Consider the following 15763-nt stretch of genomic DNA (forward strand, 5'->3'; position numbering starts at 1 on the left):
TAGTTTTTTTTTAACATGAATTAGTCACCCTCTCTACTGGATTTCTTTTCTTCATCCTTGGTATTTCTATAGAGTATCTGAAGGATGTATCTGTAATGTATCTGTTACTACATTAGAATCTAACAAATTTCTTCTGATCTATTTATCTTGGACTGCAACTAATTCTGAATGTACTGTTTTGTTTGGAAGAAGGTGTTCAACCTTAATCTGTGTGAGATGTGTGGGTTTGAAGAGTTTAAATTAGGAACAAGATTCTGATTTTCAGTTCTTTTCTCTGTAACCAAACGGTGAGAAAATGCCTTGTAAGCCTGATTAGCAGGGTATACACTAGGAAAGAGAATTCATTTCTAGCTGTAACCCTCAGTGTAGGAGCCAAGAAAATGGGAGGAAGGGGAAGGAAAGTGTTTCCAACCAAAGTGTTTCCCAGATTTGTTTTTGGATTTGGTTAAATCAGTATTCATGTGCTTATACTTAGTTGTTATGGACTGCATATGGGTTGTTGAACCCATAGGCCAAATACGTTGACACTAGTATGGTTATTTGTATTAAGGACCCTTCTCCTCCCACTAACCCCCCCAAACACATGCCAACTCAGTGCATAAACCCTGGCAAAGGACTTATTTCTGAGGTCATATTTGGAGCTCATTACTACCAGTTATATGGAACAATATTTAATGCTAGTCACCTTTGGTCTTTTAGCCTTGGCATAAATAAAGTTTAAGTTAATTCTGTTTATATGGATTGAGAAAGAAAATCACAAGTTACAGTGAAAAGTTGACATTTGAGGTTTTTATAGTGTAATCATGGGGAATTCCCTGGCTGTCCAGTGGTTAGGACTCGGTGCTTTCACTGCCGGGGCCCGGGTTCAATCTCTGGTCAAGGAACTGAGATCCTGTAAGCTTTGAGGCGTGGTCAAAAAAAAAAAAAAAAAGGAATCATGGGAAGAATTCTTTCTCTTCAATACATATTTGCTTTGTTAGAAGCTATCCACTAGTTGAGAAGGGGGCAGTATCTGAGTTAAAATGTAAATTAGGGGGTTCCGTTTTTTAAAAGATGTAGTAGAAGTCACTGGAGTATTTTTTTTTTCCTGTGAGTATTATGTAGTTGGGAATATTTTAAGAGAATATGATGTGCTGGACTAAGCGGAGATTGACAGCATGTAAAGTTGAAATGTTGAGGTTTGGGTTCTTTCAGAAAACCTTCTCCTGAACCAGTATCCCCCTCCAACCCCTGTTCCATTTCTCTGGTCTGCTTCATTGAAAGATTGTCTATACCTACTGTGTCTCCTTTGTCTTCTCCCATTCTCTCCTCACACATCCATTGGACTTCTGTTTCATTCATGCCCCTGAAACCCGTCTTGTAAAGGTCACCAACACCCTTCTCTTGTTCAGTAGTTGCTTCTCTATCCTCATCTTACTTGACTTCCCAAAAGCATTTAACACAGTGTGTCATTCCTCATTTTCTTCTGTTTCATTGGCTATTCCTTTTTAGTCTCTTTTGCTGGCTTCTCTGTCAGCCTCATCATTTTGGAAGTCCCTAGTTCTTCATCTATAGGGCTCTCTTTTTTTTTTCCCTCTATATTTTCTCCCTATGTGATCTCATCTAGTTCTGCAACTTTAAATAACCCATCTCTATGCTATAGTTTATATTTTTGGCTCTGCCCTGTAGTCTGGAGCCCTGTATCCCATTGCAAAGTTGACATCTCCTCTGGGATGTCTAGTAGGCATTGCAGATTTAACGTGCCCAGAGCAGACTCTGGTGCCTCCGCAGTCCCCACGCTCGCATGCATGCGTGAATACAACTTGAGGTTAGTTTTTTTCATTCTAATGAATGGCATTATTATCCATTATTTACTTGCTGAAACTAATACCTTTGGAGTCATCCCTGATTACTCTTTCTTTCATTCCACATGGCTTAATTAATTAGCAAATCCTTTGGGCTCTGATTCAAAGACATTTCCTTAATCTGGCCTCTCCTTTTCATCTCCACTGTTAGCAGCTTCGTCAGCATCCTCTCTCATCTGGACCATTGCAGTGACGTCCCAGCTGTCTCTGCTTCCCCTCATCCCCTCCACACTGTAGCCAAAGTGATCCTTTAAAACTGTAAATCAGATTATGTCTTGATCTGCTTGAAGACATTCCAGTGGCTTCGTATCGCACTTAAGAAAAAGTCCAAGCTCCTTTCCCTGGCCAGCAAGGCCTCCATGACCTGCTTGTTGCGTATCTTCAACCTCATCTCTTCCACAGCCCTTACCTAGTCACCAACAAACACGTCAAAGTTATTCTTGCTTTAGAGTCTTTACTCTTGTTAGTCCTTTTTCCTGTATGCTCTTCCTCAGCTTTTCAAATGGCTGGCCTCCCTCAAATAATCCTTTTTCATATTTGACCACTCTCTAAAGTTACTTATTCCCCTCTTCACCTGAATTTACATCACCTTGTTTTATTTTTCTCTACAGCACAAAACTATCTGAAATTATTTGTATGCCATCTTCTCTTGCCTCCTAGAATAGCTTAAAGCTTCGTGAGAACGTGGACGTAGTCTGTTCTGTTTGCCGCTACTATACTCCAGAGATACACTGCACTAGGTGCATATATTAGGTACTAAATAAATAGTTACCGAAAGCATGAGTGAATTTAAAAATGAATATATCACTGGAAAAGAAAAAAGTTCTAGAGCCATGATATTGCTTTCTAACAGAGAAAGAAACAACTTAAAAAAGAATACAAGAATGTAGTATACTTGAACCAAAACGTGGGCACTGGATTATTGGAAGGGTTGTTGTTGGAAAAAGGAGAGGATATTATGTGCCAGTGATCTAAGGGTGTTAGAGCAGGAGTTTGAAGGAACAGTGAGGATTTAGCTAAAAATGTAACCTCAGGAGTCAAGGCACGACTGCAGTAGTTGAGGCCTAGAAAAGAGAGAATGATAGCAGAGTCTGCCACCAAAGTTCTCCCTCAATTTTTTAATATGTGCCTTCAAATTCCCTCTTACGTTTTCACTGTGCCTTGAGCTCTGTGTTTTGGTCTGTTCTGAAGTGGGTGAAGGACAAGTAGGTGGAAAGCAGGACTTGGGTATGGACCAGGGTTTGGTAAACTACAGTCAACAAGCCAAATCCAGCCTTCATGCCACCTGCTTTTTTACAGCCTACAAGCTAAGAACGGTTTTTACATTAAATGGTTGGAAGTAAAAGAGAAGTAATATTTCAAGACACATAAAAGTTATGTGAACTTCAGACTTCAGTATTCATAAATAAAGGCTTATTGTGATACAGCTAACCTTATTTGCTTATGCATCGTCTGTGCTTGCTTTCATGCTACAATAGCAGAGATCAGTAGTTGTAACAGACAGTCTATCCCACAAAGTGTAAAATCTTTACTATCTGCCCTTTACAGAAGAAGTTTGCTAACTGTAGGTATGTCCTTTGCCAAAAACTTTTCCTTATGGACCCATGGAGAATAATAAACTTGATATAGCTGAGGATGTACAGGCCCTTTTTCCTCATGGTGACAATTTCTTCTCTTTTTATAGCAATTCAATTAAACCCCAGCTATATCAGGGCAATATTGAGGAGAGCGGAGTTGTACGAGAAGACTGACAAGCTGGATGAAGCCCTGGAAGACTATAAATCCATACTAGAAAAAGATCCGTCAGTACATCAAGCAAGAGAGGCTTGTATGGTAAACCTAATTTTTTTACAAAAATATTTTCTATTCTTTGTGTTGCTACTCGGTGAATGTTAAATGATCCTTAGAGACACAACTATATGCCATTTCTAAGCTTTTGAGAAGCTTATCAGAATATATGGGAGATAGAACTTTGAAGTGGTGGCCACACACCCACTGTACCATGTACTATTTAATCTTCATTCTAAAAGTGTTATCTTTGTAAACCTCTAAGGTTGACAAGAACTTTATTTCATTGTTGGACTGGGAAATCCTGTCTACTTGTAGGTGCCTGGTTTAGTTGAAAGTGAGTCTTAATATTATAGGTAACACATTTCTGGTTTTCTTGTCATCCTTTTCCTTACTCAGTCACCAAGTTTCTATTCATTGTTATATGGCCAGCACATTTCCAATTGAATATATCCTAAACTAACTTTCTTATCTCTCTTAAAATGACTCTAGTTCTTGTCCTTGGCACTAACAATCCTTTTGCTTCTAAATGACATAATATTTTTTATGTCAGTTGTAAGTTAACTAAATGTTACTGGTTTTCCTCCCTTTAAAAATAACTCCAGATTTAGCACCACTCTTTGATTATCTCTAACTCACAGAGCAACATACACTCTGAAGGATATACTGCAGTATTGGATGTGTATATCTTATTGCCCCAAAATAATGCGTGTTCAAGTAAGTTCGACAAACACTGGCTTTAACCAAACAGGTTTCTTTGCTGCCAGACTTTTCAGAGGGCCATTAGGATGGAGAGGTCCATTCTGAACCCAGTATGCCACAGAGGTGGCAGGAGCCGGGGAGCTACAGGAGTCTTTTATTTAAGCCAGACTTCTCGGTTTTGTTTTTGGAATTGAGGGCACTTGCCAACATTTACAAATGGAAAGATTTTACTAGATGAAAATCTAAGTCGGGCTTCTCTTGAAATTGGAAGATGCGGACGTGCTGGCTCCTCCTTGAGCTCCCACATGCCGGTGCTCAGCTGGCGCTCTCGATTCCACACTGAGCATGCGCATACTCTTGCCTTACTTACTACCTTTCCCCTCTGGCCCCTGAGGGCATCTGAGCCCCTGCTATACAGGTTCCTGTCTAGTTCACGAGACTGTTATTCCACCAAGCGGACCTGAGAAATGTTGACTCCTCTCCCTGCACTAATATTCTAGGTGGTTTGGGTTTTGTTTTGCTTTGTTTTTATACCCACTTGAGGTGAATTCCTTCAGTAACAACAGATCTTTTGAATAATGGGAGAAGGGCTTGTTTGGGTAATTAAAATACATAAGCAATTTGAAAGCAGTTTATCTGACTTTTAAGGTATCTCTGAATGGTGTTAGGATTAACTTAAATTTGACATGAGGAAAGGGAATAGAGTTCTTAAAATCTTGGCTAAATTCTTGGTAGCCTTTATCCTTGTCAAATTAGTTTTAAGAGTTCCGTGAAAGGGAGCCTTTTTTTAAAGCTAGCTGTTATATGCATAAAGAATTTATTTTATATTGAATTATTACAACTGAGTTAATACTGGACTCCCAGAGTACTTGGGGGCAATTACAGAGCTAAAAGGGACCATAGAAGACTCTAATCTAGGTCAGCTGGAGGTGATTTGGTTCCAGGGGGCATTTGGCAGTGTGGGGAGGCACTTTGTCATGACTGGGAGGGTACTGTTGGCATCTGGTGGGTGGAGGCCAGGGATGCTCTAAACATTCTACGATGCACAGGACAGCCCTACAGCAGTTACCCAGTCCAAAATATCAGTAGTGCCAAGGTTGAAACGATCTGATGCTTTCTCAACAAATTAGATTATATAAAGAAAGGACTTCAAGTTAAAAAATACAAATGAGCAAAAAAATTAATAATATAAATATCACCTATAATCCCACCACCTAAATATACTCCTGTAAACATCTGGTTTGTATCCTTTCAGACATTTTCTGTGTGTGTGTGCGTGTGCGTGTGTGTGTGTGTGTGTGTGTTTTTCACCAAGTTTTTATTGAGGTCCTCCTTGGGCCACTCTGCTAAGAACTGGGAATATAGCATTGAACCAAACCAAACTCCAGTCTCTGTAGCTTCCCCACAGACAGACATTTGTTCTTCTCTATGTTTAATAGGCTCATGTATAGGTACTTAACCTGGTCTCACTTTCACATGAGGTTTTTAATGTTTCTCAAATTCAAAATAAAGCCAAAAGATTTTCACAACCCATGTTTTGGTGCTTTTTCCCTCAGAGGTTACCTAAGCAAATTGAGGAACGTAATGAAAGACTAAAGGAAGATATGTTAGGTAAGTCTGCTTCCCTTACCTTCTCTTGACCATAAATAGCTAGGAAGCCGGGGATGGGGCCATCAGTACTTTTATTCATTAGAGGAGAATACAGCAGTTAGAAATAGCTTTGGGGCCCTTTGTTTGTTGTGGGCACCAGTACCGTGGGGCTCGTGAGTTCTTAGCCATTTTTAACTCTAGAAGGAGCAGTGTGGTTTAGAGTGGATAGCAGCTTTTCAAAAACTAAACTTCCGGGCTTCCCTGGTGGCGCAGTGGTTGGGAGTCCGCCTGCTGATGCAGGGGACACGGGTTCGTGCCCCGGTCCGGGAGGATCCCACATGCCGTGGAGCGGCTGGGCCTGTGAGCCGTGGCCGCTGAGCCTGCGCGTCCGGAGCCTGTGCTCCACAACGGGAGAGGCCACAGCAGTGAGAGGCCCGCATACCGCAAAAAAAAAAAAAAAAAAAAACTACCATTTTGTGGGGTTGTTTTTTTGTTTTTGGAAAATTTTCCTCCCTTCAAGAATGCAAACATAATTAACTCCCAACCTGGGCTGCCACCAACCTCTATTTCAGATCATGAATTTCTTAAAAACAGTTGAATTTCTTCATTTGAGTAAACAACTTCAGGGTTTTTGGGTTTTGTGTTTTTTATCTATTTATTTATATTTGGCTGCACTGGGTCTTCATTGCTGTGTGTGCGCTTTCCCTAGTTGTGGCGAATGGGGGCTACTCTTCATTGCGGTGCGTGGGCTTCTCATTGCGGTGGCCTCTCTTGTGGAGCACGGGCTCTAGGCGCCCGGGCTTCAGTAGTTGTGGAGCATGGGCTCAGTAGTTGTGGCGCATGGGCTTAGTTGCTCCGTGGCATGTGGGATCTTCCTGGATCAGGGATAGAACCCATGTCCCCTGCACTGATAGGCGGATTCTTAACCACTGCCCCACCAGGGAGGTCCCAGCTTCAGGTTTTACGTTCCATTAGGATGCAATCAGTACAAGCCAATACCATGTCAAAACCAAGGGGACTTTTGTTTTGAAAATGGCGTTCAGAGTCCCTTTAGTGTTTGAGAACACATGCGAGGGCAAGAATTAGTAGTAAATAGGAAGGGGGAAAAGACTGTGGGTTGGGGGGTCGGGGAAATGGTTTCATTTGACCCATGTTTTAGTTACTTTTTGTATTTGCAAAAGCATGTTTATAGTTGGAATTACAGAATTCCTCTCATGAACAGTCTGCTTGACGAAGGGGAGTAAAGGTTCCTGGACAGAGACCTGCCCAGCATAGTCTGCTTATAACCTGTCTGATAGTTCTCTGTTCAGGATCTCCTATATATTTTTCCTTATGAATATTTTCTAGATCTATATTGTGAATTGCAATCACATGGGACTAAAGGAAAATCATTTAAAATAAATTGAGCCTGGCCATGTATGGCCTTTAGGCATTAGTATCCAGAGAATGAGACAGATTTCCCCAAAGATCACTGATAGCAAAGTTGATTGAGAAGAAGCCACTAACCTAGTCGATCCAAAGCCCTCGCCCCTGCTGGATAGACTCAGACTCCAAGGGGAGATGCTTCAGACTTGGGGAGATTTCTGGAGCCTTCCTCAGTTTTTCCAAAATTGGCTCTTTCCCTAATTTACATATTTAATTAAATTTGACACCATGTTTGAGCAGAAAAGTTATTTTGGAGGTATTTTTTCTTCAAAGAAGAGGGAAGAGAGCATTTTCTTACCTATTCACAATGATGCTTTATTTTAGCAAAAAAAAAAAAAAAGGAAGGAAAGAATTTGCATTTAGCTGAGCTGGATTTCATGCTGAAAGAGATGACTTGGTGATTGAGCATAGTGGTTTTGGAAAAGACACTTAGGCACTGGTCCCTGGGTCCATTTGTTTTGAACCAATATGGAAAAATAAAGGGATAGGTGTAAATTGAATCTTACTGCCATTGTCAGTTCCAGATGGAATCAAAACTTCCATCTGTCCTTGTCACTCTAAATTCTAATGAGCTGATGTTTCCTGTCTTGTGGCTTTGGCTTTTACTTATGTTGTTCCCTTCATAAACAACTTAAGTTGCTTGGTAAGTAATATGTCAGTTTGTTGTTACACATCAGTAGTCTGAATGGCTGGACTCTTTTATATTCTTTTTTTCTTTTTTTTATTATTACTTTTGTCTGCATTGGGTCTTCCTTGCTGCATGCAGGTTTTCTCTAGTTGCAGTGAGCAGGGGCTGCTCTTCATTGCAGTGCGTGGGCTTCTCATTGCAGTGGCTTCTCTTGTTGTGGAACATGGGCTCTAGGCGCACGGGCTCCAGTAGTTGTGGCGCATGGGCTCAGTAGTTGTGGCTCACGGGCTTAGTTGCTCCACGGTATGTGGGATCTTCCTGGACCAGGGCTTGAACCCATGTCCCCTGCATTGTCAGGCAGATTCTTAACCACTGTGCCACCAGGGAAGCCCCTTCCTTTATATTCTTAATGAATATAAGGATCATGAATAAAAATTGGTTCTGGGTGTCACCTCCCGTAGGAGAGCCTTAAAGGGAGAAATCACTCTCCGCCCCACAAGAGCTTTCTGGTGTTCTTCCTTCCTTGTTACAGATGAACCACCTTTGATTCGTGTGCTTTGAGATTTTTGGAGGCTGGTCCCTCTAGAAGTGCAGAGTAACGTCACTTGCTTAGAAGTTCTGAGCAAGCTTTTTGCAGTGGACTGCATGATTTTTAGTGCTAGTTTCTCTGGGAATGATGGCTTCTGCTGGAAGATTGGCAGTTAAAGATTTTTAAAACTGCTTAACACCATTTGTCACTGGCATTTACTACGTTATGTGATAATTTAACAAAATGAGATTGTCTTTAAGTTTGTTCGATAATCTTGACTTGCTTTTCCTTTTCTCTCTGTAACTTGACTTCCTTTTTGTTAGAAAGAAGAGCTACGTACCCCCCTTCTTGGGAAAAAAAATTCTAATTGGAATTATAAATGGGTAGAACATACTTGCTCCTCTCTTCTTAGTCTGTCATTTATAAATGTCATCCTTAGAGCAGGAGTGGAGACCCAGGGTGGCAGTCACTCATAGTGCCACAGTCCTTGCCAGAGAGGGACAATCATGCTGAGTTTAGATTTGAGGAAAGGGGTCAGTAACTGGAGTGTTTCCTTTTGTCCTTTCCTCTGGGAAGATAGCCTGGTGGCTGTTATAGCCAGGGAATGACTTAAGGGTATAGTCAGTGGTGTGATGAGGCGGGAAAGATGTCCTGGACAGAGCACCCCAAGAGACTCAGAGCATTTAGCTTCTGTTCCATCAATTCCGGGGGATCTGCTCTTCCTACCTCAGTCGAGAGGCTGTCCTGACCTGGAAAACCTAGAGCTGTGACATGAAACTCTTTGATTCCCCCAAAGGATCAAGAGACGTGGGTGAGGCACTGCCCCAGAAACCCTACCTTCCTTTCACTGGCACACAGCTGCTCGGCACACACAGGGGCCTTGTTCCGCATCCAGCCCAGGTTTTCCACTTGTACCATGCCCTCCTTCCACCTTCTTGGAACATGTTGCTGGTCTCCTGATTCCTGAAGTGACTCAGGTGTTCACTCCTGGCCATTAGCATCCTAATGAGTGTGTAGTTGTGAACTGAATTAAGAATACCACCTTGTATGTTCCATGTTCAAAAGCTAGATTTGGAGCCGGAAGTAACTTGTTCATTGTCATTGTGAGGATGCAACAGGTCTTTTTTGGCTATTCCTGTGCGTTGTGTGCCTCTGCAAGTGATAGAGGGGCCTAGAATCAGCTCCCTTGCCGAATATCACGAGAGCCTCGAAATTGTTACTGTCCCTTAAAACTGCTGAAGCCATACATGTGGGTATGGAAATCCAGGCCCTTTTTTCACATTTCTCTTCCTGCTGCCCTGCCTGATACTCGTTACAGACTGTACACTTGCCATGCCGTGTGCTCTGGCCACTGGAGACTCTCAGCCAGTTCCGTGTTGCTGTCACCCCCTCAGTAGGGAATGTCAGTTTTGGGTTTTCGATGCCCTGCTTTTTGCTTCGTTACCTAGTTGCTGCTCCTGTAGCTTCTCCTCTTTGATAGTTCTTGGTAAGGCTTCCTTCCACTTCCACGTTCACCCAAGAGCTGACTAATATATAAGCATTTGAATTGAGTGTGAATTTTATTTTCTCTATTCTGTGCTCTCTTAATTTGCCTTTTGCTCAGAGGAAAGCAAGAGTCACAGCTTCATGGTTTAGTTTTCTGCCTCATAAGAGGAAATGCAGTGTCAGGATTCACTTGGATGCAATTTGGTTCTCCTAATAGGAGAAAGTCCTAAAGGATCTATTCCACTGGTCCCAACCTCAGTGATCTTAAGGAGGTGAAAACAAATGGCCTTCCAGGCTCTCCTGATGCTAAACTGACTACTGCACAGTCAGTATCTCTGAAGAGAAATTATGTGTAATGAGTCAGTTGGGTTTTTATAATACAGTGTTGCTTGGAGACGCAGAAGTTAATATTTATCAGAACTGGATCCAGTGCCAAGCCTTGATCTCATGTCATAACTGTTCTTGTCTGAGCACAAGCAGTGTTGGACTCTTCTCTTTGCCATGGGATCTCTTACAGATGAGATCCTAACAGTTAGGGACATGTGGGCACATTCAGGCTGAGTCATGGTGTCAGATTGGCTACAAGTGGAAGTAAAGGAACCTAATACTGCCCTGCTCAGGGGAGGGGTGGGATTTGGCGGCCAGTGGAAAGTGTGGCAGATAGGCTAGTTTGGCAGATGGTCCTGTCTTGGGTTCAGCGAAGCTGCCCTTGTCTCTGAGCGCCCACCCTGACTGTGAACAGCAGCAGGAAGATGGTGAGTGTGTGTGTACAGAGCTAGGAAGGAGCATGACCTCTGCTGAAGGTGCTTCTCTGCCACCATCATCAACAGTAAAAGGTGAATCTTGCAGACACCGAAACTTGTTGGTTGTACCTTAATGTTGTGCTCTGTTTCCTTATGTTCCCATTGGCCCTACGCTAATTTCAGAGCTTTTTTTAATTGAAGCGTAGTTGATTTACAATATTGTGTTAGTTTCAGGTGCACAGCATAGCGATTCAGTACTTTTGCAGTTTATACACCATTTGAGGTTATTACACGATAATGGGTATAATTCCTGGTATATCCTTGTTGCTTATCTATTTTATATATATAGTTTGTGTCTGTTATTTCCATACCCCTAATTTCAGAGCTTCTTCACCTGACAGTGTAAACATCAGATGTTTGTTCAGTGAATAAACGGCCTCTTTCCCGTTATGCCTCACCAGCTTTCTGTCAGAACCACCTCCAGGCTCTCCTCTTGTGGTTTATTCTCCACTTTGCCCCATAGCATTATTAACCCTGAAAGCTGTTCTCAAACCATCAATGGCCTTTGCCGCGCCCAGCCACCTCCCTTTCAGCCCTTTGGACACACTGCCCACCCTTGCCTGCCTGTCTCCGTACATTTGATCCTACCATTTTTGCCTGCACTGCCCACTCCCTCTATCTCAAATGGTTGCAGTCCTGCCTGTCCTTTGGTGGTGATTGAAATGCAGACTCTCACACAAAGCTCTGCCAGATCTCCCTCCTCCCTGCCCAAGCTGGAGGGCATCTTCTTCTTATTGACTCTCATAGCATTTTATATCTCAGCTACATGTGAACTGGCTTCTGTGTGTGTCTTATCTTCTATCATATCTAAGCTTATTTTGGTGTAAAGACAGTGTCCTGTATCTTTGCATCCCCGCCACACATATGTACTTAGTACATGTTGGTTGAATTAATTCAAGTCAGGTTAACCTCAGGTCTTCTCTAATGGGGAGACTATTTAATCATGTGTCTTTTTTACGTGTCTGCTACCTTCCAGGGACTTCATGTACGTTGTCTATTTAGCAAGTAGACTTCCCATCTCCTGTTCTACTGTTCTGGCGATAATAGTCAAGCTATTGTGGAATGTTATAAAGGCAGAGATACGAGAGTAAAAGGAAAAAAGAATGATGCCATATGTGTTAGGTTGGGTCCTTAGAGAAACAGAAGGCAAGATTTGATTAGAAACACAAGAGAGGACTTCCCTGGTGGCGCAGTGGTTAAGGATCCGCCTACCAGTGCAGGGGACATGGGTTTGAGACCTGCTCCGGGAAGATCCCACATGCCGCAGAGCAGCGAAGCCCGTGCGCCACAACTACTGAGCCTGCGCTCTAGAGCCCGCGAGCCACAACTACTGAGCCCAGTGAGCCACAACTACTGAAGCCCGTGCAGCTAGAGCCCGTGCTCCGTAACAGAGACAAGCCACCGCAATCAGAAGCACGTGCACTGCAACAAAGAGTAGCCCCCACTCGCCTCAACTAAAGAAAGCCCATGCGCAGCAACGAAGACCAAGCACAACCAAAAATAAATTAAAAAAAAAAAAAACACAAGAGATTTATTGGAGGAAACACCTGCAAGGGAAAGTGAGGCAGAGGGGCAGGAGCTGGACGTGAGTGGGAGCCGCGTCAGGTCCCTGGGAAGAGGGAGGACTTGGTTCGGAGAAGTCCTGCACTGCAGGGTGGTGTCAGGGACGTTTCAGCAAAGCCACTGGGGAGCCACAGTTACCTGTCACAGGGGCCCCTGCTCTGTCCCTGCCCTGCTCCGCCACTGACTGTGGACAGCCGTGGGACCCTCGACCTCTGCATGGAGGGAACTGTGCTCCCTGCATCTGGAGAAGCACGTGTTCACGGCTGCCACTCCCCAGAATCAGCCAAGCGAAGGTCCAGGGCTCCTTGTGGTGGGCAGGTCCTCCAACCAGTTAGGCAAAGTCCGGGCCTGCGCAAAGCCCCCTGCCCCCTCTCCATCTGCAGTTTGAATACTTGTGCCCTTGCTTTGCTGCCATCTCCAGGTGCAGCGGCCTCCTCACCACCTTCAGTAACTGCTCCCCGTCCTTCAGAGCCTTGTCTCTCCTGAAACGCCTTCCTCACACCCCTGAACGGGCCTGCGAGCTCCTCTGCGCTCACCTCAGTCTTGTGTCTGGGTGCCCACTAGGCTGTGAGCATCTCAGAAGCCAATAATAACTTGTATTCTTTAGATCCCAGTGCCTCCTATAGTAGATACCAAGTCATATGTACACTTGCGCTTCAAATTGTTGTTCTGGCAGTCGAGGTGGACTTGCAGTGATCCCTCCAGCCCAGGTGGTGGCCCCTGGCTTGGTCGACAGTCCACAGTGGCCCTGGGACAGGCTCTTCCTGGGGACTGTGACGTGAGTGGCCCTTGAGGCTCCTTCTTACTTTTTACTCACTCCGTGTCAGAAGAGTCAGGAATTGTGCCAGCAGTGACATTTTATTGGGCTGCTTTAAATGATTGTTTCCTCGCTGTCCTCTCTCCTCTCTCTTCAGCCCCAAGACAGACAGACTGCCCAAGTTCTGGCTGACTCACGCTCTCCTGGTGGGGGGCCCCTCTGTTTTCTTGGCTTGTTGCGATCCCCTATTCACGCATCCATCTACCTGCAGCAGTGCTCTGGGCCTCTCTGTGCTGCCACCTGTGCGCAGGGGCAAGGTCTGTGCCGGTGATTCTCCTTAATCAGCAGCACTGAGCATATGTGTTCCAGGTTTAAGTTTGGGAAGCCTGCCTGGAGAGTGGTCAGTCTGGGTTTTGGGAACTTACTGTGAATATGGTGAGCTGCCAGGGGGCTAAATCTTAGACTGAATTCAAAAGTTGCCAAGAGTTACTAGAAAAGGTCTTGACACTTAAAGGCCATGCATCTTTAAGTTCTTTACCTGGGGTTTATTTCAAGGTGGGAGACCTCAGAGGGACAAAGCTGCTAACAAGGGCAAGGTGGGAAGGAACCTGTACCTCTGATGATCTGGGGTTTCTTTCCCTTTTACCCTCATCCTCATCTCCATTGGAAGCAGACCTGCAAGAAAAATTAGAACAGTGTAGAAATGGTCGAAATACGTATTCACCCATCCTCACCAAGATTTTCCAAAACACTCCTAGCTTCAGATATTCCATCCTGTTGCCCACATATCCCTGTAAATCTCTCAGATGTCCTGGAAACTCCAACTTCTGTATAAACTCTGTGGCCCTCTTGTATGGAGAATCAGCATAAAAATCCATGGTTATACTGTGTGTCTTCATTTAGTCTTTATGACATGAACTCACTTGGTGATTAACAAGGAAAGCCTGAAACTTGGGAAGGGAGACTGGGCTGTTGAGGTGATGGTGCTGTGCAAGAGAACAAGATCTCACGTTTCCTGAGAAATGATGAGTTCGGTGTGGAAGCTAAGACTTGCAAAAGCAGGAGGCTCTTGTGTTTGAACCCAGGTTCAGTAGAAACCCGCAGAGTGGAATTAGATTCAGCAAGTCGCTCTGCTGTTCCATGGAGAACAGACTTGGGGGGGGGGGCTTGGCCCTCCCCGCCAGGCTTGGCCTTCAAGCCCCAGGAAGAGCAGCCCATCGCTCATCCCAGAGCCTGTCCCCTGGGGCGTCTGGACAGGAGGCTTTGCTGTCGCGGCAGGGCTCCCGTGTGCTCCTCTACGCAAGCCATGGCTCAGGGTAGACAGCGCTGAAGTGATTGCTCTGCTGTACATTGGGGGCTGAGGGTTTCATGATTTTAAAAGCAGGAGTTTCTTTTTAACTGCAGAGAATCTCTTTTTATCTTGTAATCAGATAGTGAGGCACTTGGGGTCTTCCTGCTTCTGCTGACTCCCTGTATTTACTGGACTTTTTGCTTTTACATTGCAGGTAAACTAAAAGATCTTGGGAACTTGGTTCTTCGGCCTTTTGGACTCTCCACAGAGAATTTCCAGATCAAACAGGATTCCTCTACTGGCTCCTACTCCATCAATTTTGTTCAAAATCCAGATAATAACAGATAACAAAGATAACAATGGCTTTTAAAGCTGGCTTGGAAATTGTATGCTGCCTGTGTTAGCAAGGGGAAAGGCCCTGCCAGTGTTTAACGTTTAACAGCATCTTATCTCAAAGACAGGCTATCTAGTAGAGGCCAGTGCTCCCTTCTCCCCCTTGTTTTATGATCAGGGTGAAACGCAGTTCCTGATGTAATGAGCCTAATTTGATTTCCATTTTAAGGTGGTGTCTGTGCAGCTGTTGCCTTGGTTCTGGCTGTTCTTTGTTTTGTCCGGGAGAAAGCCTGCTTGTCAAGGCTCACCTCCCCGAGCTCCACAAAAACAAGCCCAGCTGGAGTCTCCTGGGCCGAGCAAACCTGCTGGTCGGAGACTGCCCAACCACGATCGATGGGGTCCCCACCTGCTGTTTCCTCGCCCCGATCACACGCACTGCCCAGGCTGCCCTGCGTGGGCTCCAACATCTCCTAATTTCCTCTGTGGTAATAAACGCTTTCTGTGACAGTCTGAGCTGGGTTGTGAATTTTGTCCCCATAACAACAGCTAAAGCAGTGTTGGTTTTGAGCAGTGTTACTGGATTCCACAAATCTGCCCAGAGTCTTAGTTGCCACCTTGAAGATGATCTTGAAGAGCTGACCATCCTACCATGTATTAGGATTCAGAAACTCCACCTTACAAGCTGTCCCGGGCCTCTCCAGGTTTGTGCAGATAATTATGAAATCAGTGTTTTTGACCAAGTATCAATCTTAGTAATTTCAACTTAAAATAGCTTCATTCAGGAATGGTGGTATGTGAATCCCAGAACAAAACCATATTCTTTTAGACTCCATGAACCCAGAAGTTTCAAAGGTAGATTTTTTTTTTTTTCCTAGTCATCAGTGCTGGTGAAAAGCTTTTGTTATGGTTTGAGTGTCAAGGGCAGTGACGTGCAGGTTTCATCTTAGAAATGAAGTAAGTACACGTATAATTCTGTAAGTGACATGCAGTAGGCATGCTCCCAGTGTTAAGAATCGTGCTGTTGT

The 15763-nt window shown here is 44.1% G+C and overlaps 1 protein-coding gene across 2 annotated transcripts in view; it reads left to right on the forward strand.

The window, feature by feature from the left end:
- Positions 1 to 15248, forward strand: part of TTC1 (tetratricopeptide repeat domain 1) — a 75940-nt gene extending 60692 nt beyond the window's left edge. For both annotated transcript variants that reach the window (XM_060144157.1, XM_060144156.1), the window contains exons 7-9: positions 3529 to 3677; positions 5891 to 5945; positions 14620 to 15248. In XM_060144157.1, the coding sequence (XP_060000140.1) occupies positions 3529 to 3677; positions 5891 to 5945; positions 14620 to 14753 (338 nt within the window). In that variant the 3' untranslated portion in view covers positions 14754 to 15248. The remainder of the gene's footprint in view (positions 1 to 3528; positions 3678 to 5890; positions 5946 to 14619) is intronic.
- The last annotated feature ends 515 nt before the right edge of the window (positions 15249 to 15763 follow it).

The sequence above is a fragment of the Lagenorhynchus albirostris genome, chromosome 3 (genome assembly GCF_949774975.1).
Source record: "Lagenorhynchus albirostris chromosome 3, mLagAlb1.1, whole genome shotgun sequence".
Taxonomy (NCBI): domain Eukaryota; kingdom Metazoa; phylum Chordata; class Mammalia; order Artiodactyla; family Delphinidae; genus Lagenorhynchus; species Lagenorhynchus albirostris.